The sequence below is a fragment of the Gorilla gorilla genome, chromosome 4 (genome assembly GCF_029281585.2).
Source record: "Gorilla gorilla gorilla isolate KB3781 chromosome 4, NHGRI_mGorGor1-v2.1_pri, whole genome shotgun sequence".
Classification (NCBI taxonomy): domain Eukaryota; kingdom Metazoa; phylum Chordata; class Mammalia; order Primates; family Hominidae; genus Gorilla; species Gorilla gorilla.
In genome coordinates this window covers 44,946,264-44,963,947 of record NC_073228.2, presented here as the reverse complement: position 1 = coordinate 44,963,947, position 17,684 = coordinate 44,946,264, and the positions used below count along the sequence as shown (strand labels likewise).

General features: G+C 36.6%; 1 protein-coding gene across 1 annotated transcript in view; it reads left to right on the top strand.

Annotated features, from left to right (window-relative positions):
- The window catches only part of EFCAB13 (EF-hand calcium binding domain 13), a 112,786-nt gene that overhangs the window by 18,998 nt on the left and 76,104 nt on the right, over window positions 1-17,684 (top strand). The window contains 4 exon segments of the mRNA XM_063706318.1: window positions 1,336-1,445; window positions 2,170-2,252; window positions 4,964-5,107; window positions 6,873-6,947. Of these exon segments, the coding sequence (XP_063562388.1) occupies window positions 1,336-1,445; window positions 2,170-2,252; window positions 4,964-5,107; window positions 6,873-6,947 (412 nt within the window).

Genomic DNA, 17,684 nt, shown 5'->3' with positions numbered 1-17,684 from the left:
CCCCATCTACTTTCTAGTTCACTTATTCTTTATCTAGCTGAATCTAATCTACAGTTTAACCTTTCCTCTGAGATTTTAATTTCAGTGCTTCTATTTTTTACCTCCAGAAATTTTATTTGATGGTTCTTAAAATATGCCCTGTGTCATGTTTTTTGCTCATATTCTATAGTTATTTCAAGATTGGTATCTGATCAATTCACTGTATGAAATTCTTGGGGGATCTAAATGTTGTGTTTGTTGTTTTGTCTGATTCTCACTCATGTTAACTTGTTCTTTGGGTGTTATATATATTTTGTACATTCTTTCATATATAGTTGATCTAAATCTGTGGGAATCTTCAGTTTGCCCTTCTTCAAGAGAATTTTTAAAAAGAAAATTTGCTTTTGTCTTTGCCGTGCACTTCAGAAGTGTTACAAATCTGAGGTCATTTTAAATGAATTTTTTGGTTTCTGTTTCCCTGGCCCATATATTTAGTGTAGATTTGAGTTCCAAACTCATGTATGTAGAGTTATGATTATGACTAATCAGGAGGAATAGTCTTTCTCTTTTTCTAACCTGGAGCTGGGATAGAGACATGTTTTAATCATACTTTTTCACTGGGGAATAAGTTTTTTCCTTCCCCACTCTTGCTGAAAACATTGTCTTTTGAAGATTTTGGTTCCGTGTGAAATCTCAGTACCAATTCCTGTCAATCTTGTGTAACGTGAGAGTCTTTTTTCCACATCTTGCATGGTCATTAAAACTCAATGCTCAGGGTTCCATGTAAAAGTGAAGACACTTGTAATTAGAATTCTTATTTTTCTAAAGTGCTACTTTCCTATCCACCTAGTGCTTGCCTTTTTGGAATCATGTTTATACATGCAATCTTAAGTGGATAATTTACTCAATGATAGGGATAATCGAAAACAAAATTACCTGTATCATTTGAATAACTGTGTTGATTCTCCACATTGCGCTTAAGTCAAAGCCTTTATATGTAGCCTAGAGTCTGGTGGCTGAGTCTTCTTGTTCTCTCTATACCATAGGTTTTCCCTGCTTTGTAAAACCCATTACTATATATTTACCAAATATTAATGACATGATTAACTGCATACTTAAGAAAACCATGGCTTTGCAAAAGAACATTGCATAGTTTATTAAAATTTTAGTTTATATTAAATGTAATTTAATTACAAAAGGCAATTTTACACCAGAAGCATAATTAATGAGGAGCCAAGGTATGATTAATTATCTTTTAAGAGTTTTATCATCCAAGAATGCTGAATTACCAGTGTCACTCACCTCAGGCACCAACATACTTGCATTTGGCTCTTGATTATCCCTCCTTTTCTGAAGCTGTCAAAGGAGAAGGTGACAAGGAAAGAAAACTCTTTATGCAAGTTGCCGAATCAGTACAGCGTTCACAAGACTTCATCACCTCTTTGTACATCTTCTGCAATTACTCGGTATTTAAATCCTTGTACTCTATTTTTTAAATGTTGGGTTCAGACTTGGGTGTGTCTCTCCAGAATCATTTATCCCTTCCACATAAAGATTATCAAGTAGTTTATGCTAATTATGCTGTTAGGATTGTGTAGAGATAAGAGCACTGTATATGGAATTGGAAGACTTAGATTTGAGTCCTGATTGACCTAACATGCTTAGACTTTTGTAAAATTTACATCTCTGGGCATCACTTTCCACATCTGTATAAGGATCTTGTACTAAATGAACTCTTAAGATGTCTTCCAACACTAACATTATATGATTTCAGCAATTTACATGTTATAGTATTAGATAAATCATCTTTTCCAGACATTTTTCCTGATAGGTGATGGAATCTGAGATTCTTTGGCTGTTTAAAGATGTTCTTGTTTGCTTTATTATAATAACTTTCTTAAAAATTTGCTGTGACTTGGATTAAGAATAGGAAAAATTGGACCACAGTCGAAGGATAGTAGGTCATGGGCACTATTTGCAGACTAGGGTGAATTCTGCTTTATAGAAAAATATCTCGAAAAGAAATAAGGTGAGACTTTTGAGGTGAAGAATATGGAATTTTCCATAACTTGGACAGTTCTTCAAGAAAGGTTCTTATGAATCTCAGACTATTGGTAAGTTTGCTAATATTTTAAAATGGAATTTGCATATTTTCATTGCCACTTTCTAATACGGCTGTTTCTTTGACAGGGAAAAGGAAATGCTGTCTAACCTCTACATGACATTATATGATGAAGTAACCCATGGATATTTACACTCAAAAGAATTAAGTGGTAATAAGAGGTTCTAAAATTTCTTGAATACATTTCCTGGTTATGTGCTTTTTAGGAATTGTTTCAGCAGTTAGTGCCTCTTCATCTACTCCTAATGGCTTATGGTATCAACTGATAATACATGATATGGCAAATGCTGCGGGCTGTGAGGAAGCAAAAGTAGATAGTTTAATCCATAAATATCTTTGGTTGTATTGGTAAGATAGGGAAAATATAATATGTAGCTTATACTAGTTCAAATGTATTTTTTGGAAAAATGTCTGCATATTACATCCCATGGATAAATTAGTAAGTGCTGGAGTCACTGATATCACTGGAATTTAGTCTTTGGTATCTTAGTATTAAGGCTTATACTGCCCTTTACTCCTTCATGACACTGACCTCTCCCGTATCTTGGGTTTCTCCTTTATACTTATGGAATAATTTCGCATAGTTTTCCTTTTACCTTAACTCTGGTTGTCATATTGTGTATCTTAGTGTCCAAATGGGTGACTCATACTTCTGGAGCTTCACACGTTCAAAACCAATAATTTTACCTTGATTCCCCTGACCAACACTGATGGCCACAAATTACACATTGTCATTATGTGAAAATCTCAGACTTCAATGTCTTATTCTTCACTCACAATCTCTTATACTTCCAGCTCTTTTTATTTAGAATTTTATTTCCTTGACCTCTCCATTTGGTGCCACTATGATTGTATGATTTCCAACCTCAGCTGCCCTTAGCACCAGTTGGTATTCCCTTCAAGTTTTGGTGTGATCTCTCCTGTTTCCTTTGGTATCTATTCCAAACCTTCACTACTCTCCTCAAATACTCAATTATGTCACCTATCCAACTTTAAACATTTAAAAATGTTTTACTTAATTAAAATAAAATTAAAACTTGCTAGTCTGAAATCTATGAAACTGAATCTTTTCTCCCCTATTTCTTTTGAAAAAAATTTTATTGTGGTAAGAATATTTAACATGAGATCTACCCTCTTAACAGATTTTAAAAATGTAAGTTATTCTTATCTATAGGCACAATATTGTACAGTATTTCTATAGAACTTATTCATCTTGTGTAACTGAAATTTTATACTCACTGATTAGCAACTCACTATTTCCTCATACCCCCTGCTCCAGGCAACTACAATTCTATTCTTTGTTCCGTAAGTTTGACTATTTTAGATGCTTTATATAATTGGAATTCTGTAGTATTTGTCCTTCTGTAACTGGCTTATTTCACTTAGCATAATGTCCTTCATATTCATTCATGTTATTACATATTACAGGATTTTCTTCTTTTTAGAGGCTGATTGATATTCTGTCATATGTATATAACATACTTCACCGCCCCCCCCCCCATTTATCTGACATTTAGGTTGTTTCCACAGATATTTAGATTGTTTTCCATAGGTTGGCTATTGTGAATAGTACTGCAGTGAACAGGGGAGTACTACTGTCTCTTCAAAATCCTGGTTTTAATTCTTTTGGATAAATACCCAGAAGTGGGATTACTGGATCATGTGGCTTTGCTTTTTCATAGAGAGTTAGTAAGGGCTGTTGGGAAGCTTCCTAAACTCCTTGATATTCTTACCTACAAACAACATTCATATCCTTTCATCTTGTCTCATTGGAAAAGGTGCGCTTTCACCAGACTAATCCTTTCATTTCTTGATTTTCTTCTGCTTTCTCAAGGCCTATGCTTTGCTAATTTTATACTCAATATTTTTTCAGAGAAGCCTTTTGAAGGAGTTGTTTTCATTAGTTGCTGAATTTTCTCACTTCCCATTTCACGGAAATCTGGCTTCCACCTCCAAAATTCTACTAAAACTTATTTTATTAAAGCCATTATTATCAACTCTTTAGTCATTATTTTGTATGTATCACTGTTAGGGCTAGGTGAGATGGCTCATGCCTGTATTCCCAGCACTGCGGAAGGCCAATGTGGGAGGATCATTTGAGACCAGGAGTTCAAGACCAGCCTGGGCAATATAGTGAGATCCCATCTCTACAAAAAATAACAAAAACAAAAAATTAGTTGGGCATGTTGGCACACAGCTGTAGTCCTAGCTACTGGAGAGGCTGAGGTAGGAGGATTGTTTAAGCCCAGGATTTCGTGACAGGAGTTTGAGACTGCAGTGAGCCATGATCGCACTACTGCATTCCACCCTGGGCAACAGAGAAACTCTGGCTCTAAAAAGACAAACAAAAACAGCACTATCATCAATTGCCTCTTTTCTGAAAATAAAGTGTAGTATCCACTGAACCAAAAAATTCAGTTCAATAGACATTTTTTTGAGAATTTCTTAATTAGGCACTAGAAACAGAAGAATGAAAAATCTTGCTCCATAGAAGCTGACAGTTTAGTGAGGGATATTGACATGCAAGCAATCATAATACCAAGGGCTTTCACTGAGATACATAGTAAGTGCTATGGGAACACAGAGGAAAAATTTACCATTCCTAGGGCAAGTTGTGGAAGCCTTTGCCTATGTGCCCTTGTGTGACTTGTCTGACAGTTTCTGAAAGTTCTTTAGGAAACAGGTTGAAAGATTTGAATATTAAAAGATTGAAGAGGGTGGGGTAAAAAAGAAACAAGTTTGAAAGGCTGAAAACACAGATTGGCTCCCTTTTTAGTGATTATTATTTTTTTGAGAGTGGGGGGAATAAGGATAATTATTCTTTTTGATTAATTAACTAAATGTTTTGTTATGTGTGTGCAGCACTTCATAAAGCCTGTAAAATTTTTAGTAAAATTCGAAGTGGTAAGATTTATGTGAATGATCTTCCAGTGATCCTTTGCATCTTGAGAATTTCTATAAGTGATTTAGAAATGCGACAGGCACTAAAGACTGTTGATATTCATGGTAAGTTTTATCTTTTCAGTATTAGTTTAAGGGTCTGCAATCATAAATATGTTATGTTTGTCAGATTAATTACAAATGATAGGAAAGCTAAACCTTAAAATATATTGTAAAAACATCATTTTTGATCATATTGTATGTTACAAAACGTTTTTACATGTTACAAGAACATTACTTACAATAATGATATTGAAAATTGGCCTCAGGTTTATGTAATTGGATTGATTAATTACTAGACTGGATTATGGCGTATTCTCATTATTGTTCCACGCATGGTCTAATCTTATTTAGTTATGTAATTTAAATAATGTAATAAATACTTGACCCAACCACCCAAAATAAAAAGTAGGACCTTGTCAATAATTTACATCCAACTGTAAACTTTCCTAAGCAACCTATTATTCTGTTTTCCCCAACCTGAGGTAAGAATTATCTTGAATCCTATATTCATTATTCTCTTATTTTTCTGTTTAAATAGTGTTATTGTTATGGATAGGTATTTTTGTAAAATAGTTAAAAAATTTTAGTTGTTTAAAAAACTTTAGTAAACAGTTTTTCATGATGTATATAATCTTTTGTTTTTTTCCCTTAATATTATATGACTAAGATTTATTCATATTGTTGTATACTGCTTTTTTTGTATGCTCTTGCTCTTGCCACCCTTGAATTGATCAGCCTTTAAAAATTATGGTTGTTCTAATAGATATACAGTTATTATCTGATTGTGGTTTTAATTTGCATTTCCTGAATGATTAAATAATATTGAATATCTTTTCATGTGCTTGTTTGCCATTTGTATATTTTTTGCCCATTGAAAAATTGTGTTCTTATTATTGTATTTTGAGATTCTTTATATATTCTGAATATAAGTCCTTTATTGGATATGTGATTCGTACATATTTTATTCCATTCTGTTGCTTGTCTTTTTATTCTCTTAAGAATGTTTTTAGAAAAGGAAAAATTCATACTTTTGATGAAGTCCAGTCTGCAATTTTTTCTTTCATGAATTGCTTTTGATATCTTATCTAAAAGATCTTTGCCAACCCAAAGTCACAACAATATCAGAAAACAAGTCAGAGTAGTTCATTAAAATTTGGACAGATGTTTCACTGTTTTTGAAAGAAAGGAGAACCCACTCTCAAGCTGTTACACTGAAGAAGTGGAGACAGACAACTTGATAGACTTTTCAGTATTGGAGAAAGTGCTTCTGTGGTATGGAAGTGAGAACAACCAAGCCTTGTCATTTCCTCTGCAGACAATTGGAAGCACTGAAGTATTCCTCTATAGGCTATTTCTGCTCAGATGACATTAAATTGAAATATAGATTTCTACTTGTTTTCTTTGTGACATAGATAACATCACTGATGTAAATAAACCCTGTCAAAGTTGGGCTCATTTATTTAATGACAGGAGAAGATCAATTCATAGTTATTTAACTTGAAGAATCTTGAAGAACTACAAATATAAAAATTAGTCTTGAGCAAAGAGCACTGCAGTATCTACAGTACTAGTCCCATAGCATTCTTATTACTGCTGGAACACTATTTACTACCTAATTACAATATGTAAATTTTTTTCTGGTAAATATTCTTTTTACATTCTATATATAATGTCGACTGCTCTGTGTATAGATAATAGTATTCTAATGTCATTGGTTAATTCTATTTACATTTCTAGTTGCCACTTTTATCTTATGTTCTTAGTGAGTTTGCTAATAATGTTTGCTGATGGAGTTTTTTTCACTTCTGTTTTGGAACCATTTTTATAGTTAATGGAATGCTGGATTTTTCAAATTTCCTTAAAGCTGTGGCTGATGTTTCTTATTTGGTCTCTCAGAATCCAGGTAAAAAAGACTTCTTCAAAAGTATAGAAGATAATACTTTTGTAACTGATTTTGGGGTTGGGAGGGGTGGTATTTAATATATGAATTAATTTATATTTTACAAATCTCCCACTAGTGTAGGCTGAGAAAAATGAGGAGTGAATTTTGTCATAAAAGGCATTACAAAACCTGGATTATACTGCCCCAATATTCAAACATTCTATCTCTAATCTCTAGTTTTCCTGCACATTAACTGCTAGACTAATTCTCTTAAAATACTATTTTCACCATGTCATTTTCCTGCTCAAGAATTTAGATGTTCTTCCTGTTATCAAATGAGTCTATAGAGGCCAAACTCTCATGCTTAGCCTCCTCACCCCTTCATAATTTTGTTCACCACTCTTCCCTTTATCACAGAACCTTTCCCAGGCAAGAACCACATACTCGTTAGTCATAAATCTCCATACATGCCAATATAATTATTACTCCCACGCCTTTGTTTGTGTGTGTGTTTTTTTTTTCTGTTGAAATCTCTCATCTGTTTTCTTCTTCATCCTTAACAGTACTTTCTTCCTTTTGCCAGGAGTCTTGTTTGTATCTCTTCCTAAAAATTTCAGATACTTATGGGTCTCCTAGTAACCTTTAGTTTACATTACCTATACATTATAAATAAAGTGGTTGGAAAGGGTATTCGTATTAATGGTAGAAACAGTACCTCCAAAAACATGAAATCTGTGGTGTTCATGACCTGATGTTAGCAATTCTTCTCTTCCTCCATTAGGCGATATCAAGTTCTTATGCTCGGTCCTTGGAATTATATAATTTTATTTTTTATTTGTATAAATTTAAGGGGTGCAAATGCAGTTTTGTTACAAGATATATTGCATCCTGGTAAAGTCTGGCTTTTAGTGTAACCATTATTCGAATAGTTATATATTTTACTTATTAAGTAATTTTTCATCCTTCACCCCCTTCCCACACTTCCAAGTCTCCAGTAACTATTATTTCGTGCTCTATGTCCATGTGTACACATTTGGCTCCCACCTATAAATTTGGCTCCTACCTATAAATGGCTTTCATTATCTTAAGTGAAACAAGTCAGAAACAGAAAGTCAGATAGTTAATAGTTTCATCCATGTTGCTGTAAAGTATGTTATTTCATTCTTTTCTATGGCTGACTAGTATTCCACTGTGTGTGTGTGTGTGTGTGTGTGTGTGTGTGTGTGTGTGTGTGTGCACCACGTTTTCTTTATCCAGTCATCCATTGATGGACACTTAGGTTGATTTTATGTCTTTGCTATTGTGGATTGTGCTGTGATAAACATATGAATGTAGGTATCTTTTTGAGATAATGGTTTCTTTTCCTTTGGGCATATATACCTAGTAGTGGAATTGTTGGATCATACAGTAGTTCTATTTTTAGTTCTTTGAGAAATCTCCACACTGCTTTCCATTTTTTCATAATGCTCGTTTGGCCATTTATATATCTTCTTTTGAAAAATGTCTATTCATGTCATTTGCCCACTTTTTAACAGGATTATTTGTTGCTTTTGTTGTCTTTGATCTGTTTGAGTTCTTTGTACATTCTGGATATCAGTCCTTGTTGGATGCATAGTTTGCAAATATTTTCTCCTATTCTTCAAGTTGTCTGTTCATTCTGTTGATTATTTCTTTTGCTGTGCAGAAGCTTTTTAGTTTAGTTGTCTCATTTGTCTTTTTTTGTTGTTGTTGCTTTGCTTTCGAGTACTTAGTCATGAATTCTTTGCCTAGACCAATGTCAGTAAGAGTTTTCCTTGGGTTTTCATGTAGTATTTTTTTTTTTTTAGATGGAGTCTCGCTCTGTTGTCCAGGCTGGAGTGCAGTGGTGCGATCTTGGCTCACTGCAAGCTCTGCCTCCTGGGTTCACACCATTCTCCTGCCTCAGCCTCCCGTGTAGCTGGGACTACAGGTGCCCGCCACCACGCCTGGCTAATTTTTTTGTATTTTTAGTGGAGACGGGGTTTCACCGTGTTAGCCAGGATGGTCGCGATCTCCTGACCTCATGATCCTCCCACCTTGGCCTCCCAAAGTGCTGGGATTACAGGCATGAGCCACCATGCCTGGCCTCATCTAGTATTCTTAAAGCTTCAAGTATTACATTTAGGTTTAGATCCATCTTGAGTTGATTTCGTATATGGTGGGAGATAGGGGTCCAGTTTCATTCTTCTGTGAATGGCAATCCAATTTTCCCTTTACCATTTATTGAAAAGAGTGTCCTTTCACCAGTGTATGTTTTTGTCAACTTTGTCAAAGATCAGGTGGCTATAGATATGAAGCTTCATTTCTGGGTTCTGTTTTCTGTTCCACTGATTTATGTTTCTACTTTTATAGCAGTACCATGCTGTTTTGGTTACTATTATAGTATAATTTGATGTCAGGTAATGTGATGTCTCCAGCTTTGTTCTTTTGTTTAGGATTACATTGGCTATTTGGGCTCCTTTAGTTCCATGTAAATTTTAAGATTATTTTTTCTATTTCTGTGAAAAATGACATTGGTATTTTGATGGAGATTGCACTGAATCTGTAGATTGCTTTGGGCAGTATGGTCATTTTAATGATATTAAGTTTTTGATCCATGAGCATGGGATGTTTTTCCATTTGTTTGTGTTCTCTATAGTTTATTTCATCACTGTTTTGTAGTTTTCCTTGTAGAGATCTTTCACCTCTTTGGTTAAATGTATTCCTAGGTACTTTGTTTTTTTGTAGCTAAGCTAAATGGCATTGCCTTCTTGATTGGTTCTCAGCTTGATACTAGTGTATAGAAATGCCACCGATTTTTGTATGTTGATTTTATCTACTTAAACATTACCAAATTTGTTTATCAAATCTCAGGGTTTTTTGGGAGGAGTCTTTAGGGTTTTCTCAGTATAAGATTATATCATCAGCAAACAGACATAATTTGACTTCCTCTTTTCCAACTTGGATGCCTGTTACTTTTTTTTCTCTTGCCTGATTGCTCTGGCTAGGGCTTCCAGTAATATATTCAATAGGAGTGGTGAAAGTAGGCATCCTTGTTTTGTTTTGGTTCTTAGGGGGAATGCTTTAAACATTTCCCCATTCAGTAGGATGTTGGCTGTGGGTTTGTCATATATGGCCTTTATTATTTTGAGGTATGTTCCTTTTATAGTGAATCAGATTGTATATTTATTTATTTATTATTTATTTATTTATTTTTTGAGATGGAGTCTTGCTGTGTCATGCAGGCTGGAGTGCAGTGGCACAATCTTGGCTCACTGCAACCTCTGCCTCCCGGGTTCAAGGGATTCTCCTGCCTCAGCCTCCCAAGTAACTGGTACTACAGGCGTGCACCGCCATGCCTGGCTAAATTTTTGTATTTTTAGTAGAGATGGGGTTTTACCATGTTGGCCAGGCTGATTTCGAACTCCTGACCTCAAGTGATCTGCCTGCCTTGGTCTCCCAAAGTGTTGGAATTACAGGTGTGAGCCACTGCACCTGGCCCAGATTTTATTTTGTTAGAATCAAGGATATGTGAATGTGATAGTCTTTATAGAACTGGATTAGCAAGTAAAGGGCAATAAAAACTCTTCAATACTTATTTACTCATTTATGTAATAAACATTAATATGCCTACATATGCAGCAGTGAACAATATAGATATGATGCTTGGCTTGCTTTTTCTTTTTGGCATTTTGATAGACTCCATGGCATTAGGATTTTCCTGGTTCTCTTTTATCTACTTGGTTTTTGACTTACATTTTTTTTCTTGTTTCAGTTTCATGTAGTTCTTCTCTGATCTTGGTTATTTCTTTTCTTCTGCTGGGTTTGGGTTTGGTTTGTTCTTGTTTCTCTAGTACCTTGAGGTGTGACCTTAGATTGCCAATTTGTGCTCTTTCAGACTTTTTGATGTAGTTATTTTATGCTATTAACTTTCCTCTTAATACTGCTTTTGCTGTATCCCAGAGGTTTTGATAGGTTGTGTCACTATTATTGTTCAGTTCAAAGATTTTTTAAATTTCCATCTTGATTTCATTGTTGACCCAGTGATTATTCAGGAGCAGATTATTTAATTTCCCTGTATTTGCATGGTTTTGAGGGTTCCTTTTGGAGTGGATTTCCAGTTTATTTCACTGTAACAAGAGTACTTGCTGTAATTTTAATTTTCTTAAATTTGTTGAGGCTTGTTTTGTGGCCTACCATATGGTCTATCTTGGAGGATGTTCCATGTGCTGATGAACAGAATTCATAGTCTGCATTTATTGGGTAGAATGTTCTGTAAATTTCTGTTAGATCAATTTTTTTTAGAGTATAGTTTAAGTCCATTGTTTCTTTGTTGACTTTCTGTCTTGATGACCTGTCTAATGCTGTCAGTTGAGTATTGAAGCCCCCTACTACTGTTGCTGTCTGTCTCATTTCTTAGGTCTAGTAGTAACTGTTTTATAAATTTGGGAGCTCCAGTGTTAGGTGCATATATATTTAGGATTATGATATTTTCCTGTTGGACTAGTCCTATTATTATATAATGTCCCTCTTTGCCTATTTAAACTGCTATTGCTTTAAGTTTGTTTTGTCTGATACAAGAATAGCTACTCCTGCTTGCTTTTGGTGTCCATTTGCATGGTGTATCTTTTTCCACCCCTTTACCTTAGGTTTATGTGAGTGAGTCCTTAAGTGTCAAGTGAGTCTCTTGAAGACAGCAGATACTTGGTTGGTGAATTCTTATCCATTCTGCCATTCTCTGTCTTTTAAGTGGAGCATTTAAATCATTTACATTCAATGTTAGTGTTGAGATGTGAGGTACTATTCTATTCATTGTGCTATTTGTTGACAGAATATCTTGGGTTTTTTTCTTGTGTTATTGTTTTATAGGTCCTGTGAAATTTATGCTTTAAGGAGATTCTATTTTGGTGTATTTTGAGGATTTGTTTCAAGATTTAGAGCTCCTTTTAGCAGTTCTTTTAGCAGTCAGTAGTGCTGGTTTGGTAATGGCAAATTCTCTCAGCATTTGTTTGAAAAAGACTGTATTTTTCCTTCATTTATGAAGCTCAGTTTCACTGGATACAAAATTCTTGGCTGATAATTGTTTTGTTTAAGGAGGCTAAAGATAGGACCCAATCCTTTCTAGCTTGTAGGGTTTCTGCTGAGAAATCTGCTGTTAATCTGATAGGTTTTCCTTTATAGGTTACCTGATGCTTTTGCCACACAGCTCTTAAGATTCTTTCCTTCATCTTGACTTTAGATAACCTGATGACTATGTGCCAAGGCAATGATCTTTTTGCGATGAATTTCTCAGGTGTTCTTTGAGCTTTTTGTATTTGGATGTCTAGATCTCTGACAAGGCCAGGGAAGTTTCTCTCGATTATTCCCTCAAATATGTTTTAACAAACTTTCAGATTTCTCTTCTGCTTTGGAAACACCGATTATTCTTAGGCTTGGTCATTTAACGTAATCCCAAACTTCCTGGAGGCTTTGTTCATTTTTTTTTTTTTTTTTTTGAGACAGAGTCTCGCTCTGTCACCAGGCTGGAGTGCAGTGATGCGATCTCGGCTTACTGCAACCTCTGCCTACCAGGTTCAAGTGATTCTTCTACCTCAGCCTCCCGAATAGCTGGGACTACAGTCGCACGCCACCAAACCCAGCTAATTTTTGTATTTTTAGTGCAGACGGGGTTTCACCAGGTTGGCCAGGATGGCCTCGATCGCTTGACCTCATGATCCGCCTGCCTTGGCCTCCCAAAGTGCTGGGATTACAGGCGTGAGCCACCGCACCCAGCAGTGCTGGGTGCATTCATTTTAAAAAATGCTTTCTTCTTCATTTTTGTTGCCTCGGGTTAATTAGAAAGCCTTGTCTTCATGCTCTGAAGTTTTTTCTTCTACTTATTTGATTCTATTACTGAGACTTTCCAGCACATTTTGCGTTTCTCTAAGTGTGTCCTTCATTTCCAGAAGTTATGATTGTTTTTTATTTATGTTATTTCACTGGAGATTTTCCCATACATATCCTGTATCTTTTTTTTTTTTTTTTAAGTTAGACTTCACCTTTCTCTGGTGCCTCCTTGATTAGCCTAATAATTGACCTTCTGAATTATTTTTCTGGCAATTCAGAGATTTCATCTTGATTTGGATCCATTGCTGCTAAGCTTTTGAGTGTGATCTTCTGGAGATGTAAAAGAACGTTGTTTTGTCATATTACCAGAATTGTTTTTCTGGTTCCTTCTCATTTGGGTAGACTATATCAGAGGGAAGCTCTGGGACTCAAGGGCTGCTGTTCAGATTCTTTTGTTCCTCAGGGTGCTCCCTTGATTTGGTGCTTTTCTCCTTCCCCTAGGGGCTTCCTGAGACATAGGGCTTCCTGGACAAGGGGCTTCCTGAGAGCCAAACTGCAGTGATTGTTATTTCTCTTTTGGATCTAGCCACCCAGTGGAGCTACCAGGCTCCAGGCTGGTACTGGAGAGTGTCTGCAAAGAGTCCTGTGATGTATTCCATCTTCAGGTCTCTCAGCCGTGAATACCAGCACCTGCACCAATGGAGGTAGCAGGGGAGTGAAGTGGACTCTATTAGGGTCCTTGGTTGTATTTTTGTTTAGTGTGCTGGTTGGCCTCCAGCCAGGAGGTGGCACTTTTGAGAGCACATCAGCTGCAGTAGTATAGGGAGGTTACAAGCTTGCCCTAGGGTCAGGTGGTGGGCAGGGCCATAGAGCTCTTAAGAGATTACGTTCTTTGTCTTCTGCTACCAGGATTGGTAGAGAAAGACCATCAGGTGGGGCAGGTTAGGCATGTCTGAGCTCAAACTCTGTTTGGGTGGGCCTTGCTGCAGCTGCTGTTGGGGTGAAGGTGTGGTTCCCAGGCTAATGGAGTTATGTTCCTGGGAGGATTATGGCTGCCTCTGCTGCCTGACAGGTCGCCAGGGAAATGGGGGAAAGCCAGCAGCGATAGGCCTCACCCAGCTTCCACGCAGCCCACAGTCTGAAAGACTGGTTTCACTCCCACTGCGCTTCACCTATAGCACCGAGTTTATTTCCAGGCAGGTGGTGAGCAGGGATGAGAACTTGTCCCAGGCTGCAAGCCTCCCCACTGAGAAAGCAAGCCGACTCACAGTTACTTGCCCGTCCCACAGAGCCTGCAAGGGCATCCACCTCCTTGAAGGGGTCTTTGGATTCTCTTGGCTTTCCTGATATGTTCCTGCAGTAGTTCTTGGAGCAAAAGTTCACGATGTGAGTGTCTACTAACTGACTACTTTTTAAATCACAACTTAGAATAGCTTATTTACTTTCCTGTATTTCTTGATTTTTCAAGTCCTGGTTTCCTATTTTGACGTTTTGATAATTCATTTTGCCTTGACAAAGCATAAATTACTATTTTATACTCCAGGCTGGAGTGCAATGGCGCGATCTCGCTCACTGCAACCTCTGCCTCCCTGGTTCAAGCAATTCTCCTGCCTCAGCCTCCTGAGTAGCTGGGATTACAAGCGCACACCACCACGCCCAGCTAATTTTTGTATTTTTCATAGAAGTGGGATTTCACCATGTTGGCCAGGCTGGTCTCGAACTCCTAACCTCAGGTGACCCACCTGCCTCGGCCTCCCAAAGTTCTGGGATTACAGGCATGAGCCACTGTGCCCTGCTACAAAACATAAATTATATGTATGTATCTGTGGTCAGTACTTAGGAGTCCAAACACACATAGAAATCTATAGTCAGAAAAAAATGTAAGTTGAGTTCCAGACAGTAGGGAAAAATGATGGATAGGAGGCAGGACTAACTTGCAACTTTCACTCGGACAGACAGAGCAGCGTGTAGAGACCACTTTTTGAATCACAACTTAGAATAGCTTATTTACTTCCCCATATTCCTTGATTTTTCAAGTCCTGGTTTCCTATTTTGACCTTATTTTCTGTTTGTGGACAGTGTTCTGAGACTAATCAAGAACTCTCAGGTTTCTTTTGTTCCTTTTAAAAGAACACACATAATTCTTGAATATATTGTTTTAATAAAATATCCAAGCAATATATGTGTATAAAGATGTGAAAGACCTTCTTTAACCCAAGATTGCTACAGTTTAATACTGACCTGAGAATTCTTTTTATATGCACATACATACATATAATTTATGTTTTGTCAAGGCAAAATGAGTTATCAATTACTAGGCAGAGTGGAAGCAAAGGACCTAGGTCTCATAGAAACTAGTAAAAAGATCAAGCATACAGTTAGAAATCAAGAGACTCCCTAGAGAAAAATAAAAGGGAAAAATGCAAATATCTTTTTCTTAAGAGAAAAAGAAATTTTGCCACCTTGTTTTGCAGGAACTATCTTGTTTAATTATATTTCTCAATTATGAAATTAGTAATGTTTTAATATAATTACTGGTCATTCATATATTTTTTCTATGAATTGCCTTTTCACATATACTTTTCATTTAAAAAACTGGGTTGTTCATCTCATTGATTTGTAGGAGTTTTCATATTCTGGCTATTAATCCTTTGTTATGTATGTTACAAATGTTTTCTTCTAGTCTGTTGTTTCTCTTTTAATTTTGAAATGGTGTCTTTGGTTTTTGGAATGGGACTGTTACATTTTATCACAAAATTTATTATTTTTTCTTTATGTCTTCTGAGTTTTGAATTGTGCTTAAAGAGGCCTTTCTCACCTCAATAGTACACACATACATTTTCATCATGATTGTGGAGTACTGGTTTTCAATGCTCCAGGGAACCTGGAGATGGGTAGATGGGAATAGGGCAAGTTTAAATGCCACAAACCTCACTGTTCTTATTGAGACTCAGTCATTTTTCTTGAAGAAATTCCTTGGATAGCTGCAAGCCTTTGGCTTATTTTCAGAGTTTTGAAACAAGTTGGTTCTGATAATTTTTGCCAGAGTTCTCATTGCTTTTATGGAGCAGAGGGTTTCTGGAGGTCCCTTCCTCTGCTATTTTTGTTCACTTGATCAATAATGACTAGTTGAGACCAGGCATGGTGGCTCATGCCTGTAGTCCCAGCACTTTGGGAGGCCAAGGCGGGTGGATCACTTAAGCCCAGAAGTTCGAGACCAGCCTGGGCAACATGGCAAAAATCCATCTCTACAAAAAACAAAGAAATTAGCGGGGCATAGTGGTACGTGTCTGTAGTCCCAGCTACTCAACAGGCTGAGGTGGGAGAATCGCTTGAGCTGGGGAGGCAGAGGTTGCAGTAAGCCGAGATCGTGTGATTGCATTCCAGCCTGGGCTACAGAGAGATACCCTGTCTTTAAAAAAGAAAATTAATTAACTAAAAAAAAGACTAATCGAATGAACAAATAATGCCCAGTTTTTCCTCCTTGACTGTGCTTATCAAAGAACTTAGTAATCATTAGTTTATTATATGATGAATTTCAAGAAAATCTAGTCTGACTATAAGTGATTTTCCGTCTGAAATTGATAATGGGAATTGTGTTTTTTTTTTTTTTGTCAAGGCTAATTAAGGAGTGTAGTGGTCAGGGAGGATATAAATTTAGCAGTTGGACACGGCTTTCAATCTGTTTAATTTTTTTTCAATTTTTTTTATTATTATTATACTTTAAGTTTTAGGGTACATGTGCACAATGTGCAGGTTAGTTACATATGTATACATGTGCCATGCTGGTGTGCTGCACCCATTAACTCGTCATTTAGCATTAGGTATATCTCCTAATGCTATCCCTCCCCTCTCCCCCCACCCCACAACAGTCCCCAGAGTGTGATGTTCCCCTTCCTGTGTCCATGTGTTCTCATTGTTCAATTCCCACCTATGAGTGAGAACATGCGGTGTTTGGTTTTTTGTCCTTGCGATAGTTTACTGAGAATGATGGTTTCCAATTTCATCCATGTCCCTACAAAGGACATGAACTCATCATTTTTTATGGCTGCATAATATTCCAGGGTGTATATGTGCCACATTTTCTTAATCCAGTCTATCAATGTTGGACATTTGGGTTGGTTCCAAGTCTTTGCTATTGTGAATAGTGCCACAATAAACAAACATGTGCATGTGTCTTTATAGCAGCATGATTTATAGTCCTTTGGGTATATACCCAGAAATGGGATGGCTGGGTCAAATGGTATTTCTAGTTCTAGATCCCTGAGGAATCGCCACACTGACTTCCACAATGATTGAACTAGTTTACAGTCCCATCAACAGTGTAAAAGTGTTCCTATTTCTCCACATCCTCTCCAGCACCTGTTGTTTCCTGACTTTTTAATGATCGCCATTCTAACTGGTGTGAGATGGTATCTCATTGTGGTTTTGATTTGCATTTCTCTGATGGCCAGTGATGATGAGCATTTTTTCATGTGTCTTTTGGCTGCATAAATGTCTTCTTTTGAGAAGTGTCTGTTCATATCCTTTGCCCACTTTTTGATGGGGTTGTTTTTTTTTTCTTGTAAATTTGTTTGAGTTCATTGTAGATTCTGGATATTAGCCCTTTATCAGATGAATAGGTTGCGAAAATTTTCTCCCATTTTGTAGTTGCCTGTTCACTCTGATGGTAGTTTCTTTTGCTGTGCAGAAGCTCTTTAGTTTAATTAGATCCTATTTGTCTATTTTGGCTTTTGTTGCCATTGCTTTTGGTGTTTTAGACATGAAGTCCTTGCCCATGCCTATGTCCTGAATGGTAATGCCTAGGTTTTCTTCTAGGGTTTTTATGGTTTTAGGTCTAACGTTTAAGTCTTTAATCCATCTTGAATTAATTTTTATATAAGGTGTAAGGAAGGGATCCAGTTTCAGCTTTCTACAAATGGCTAGCCAGTTTTC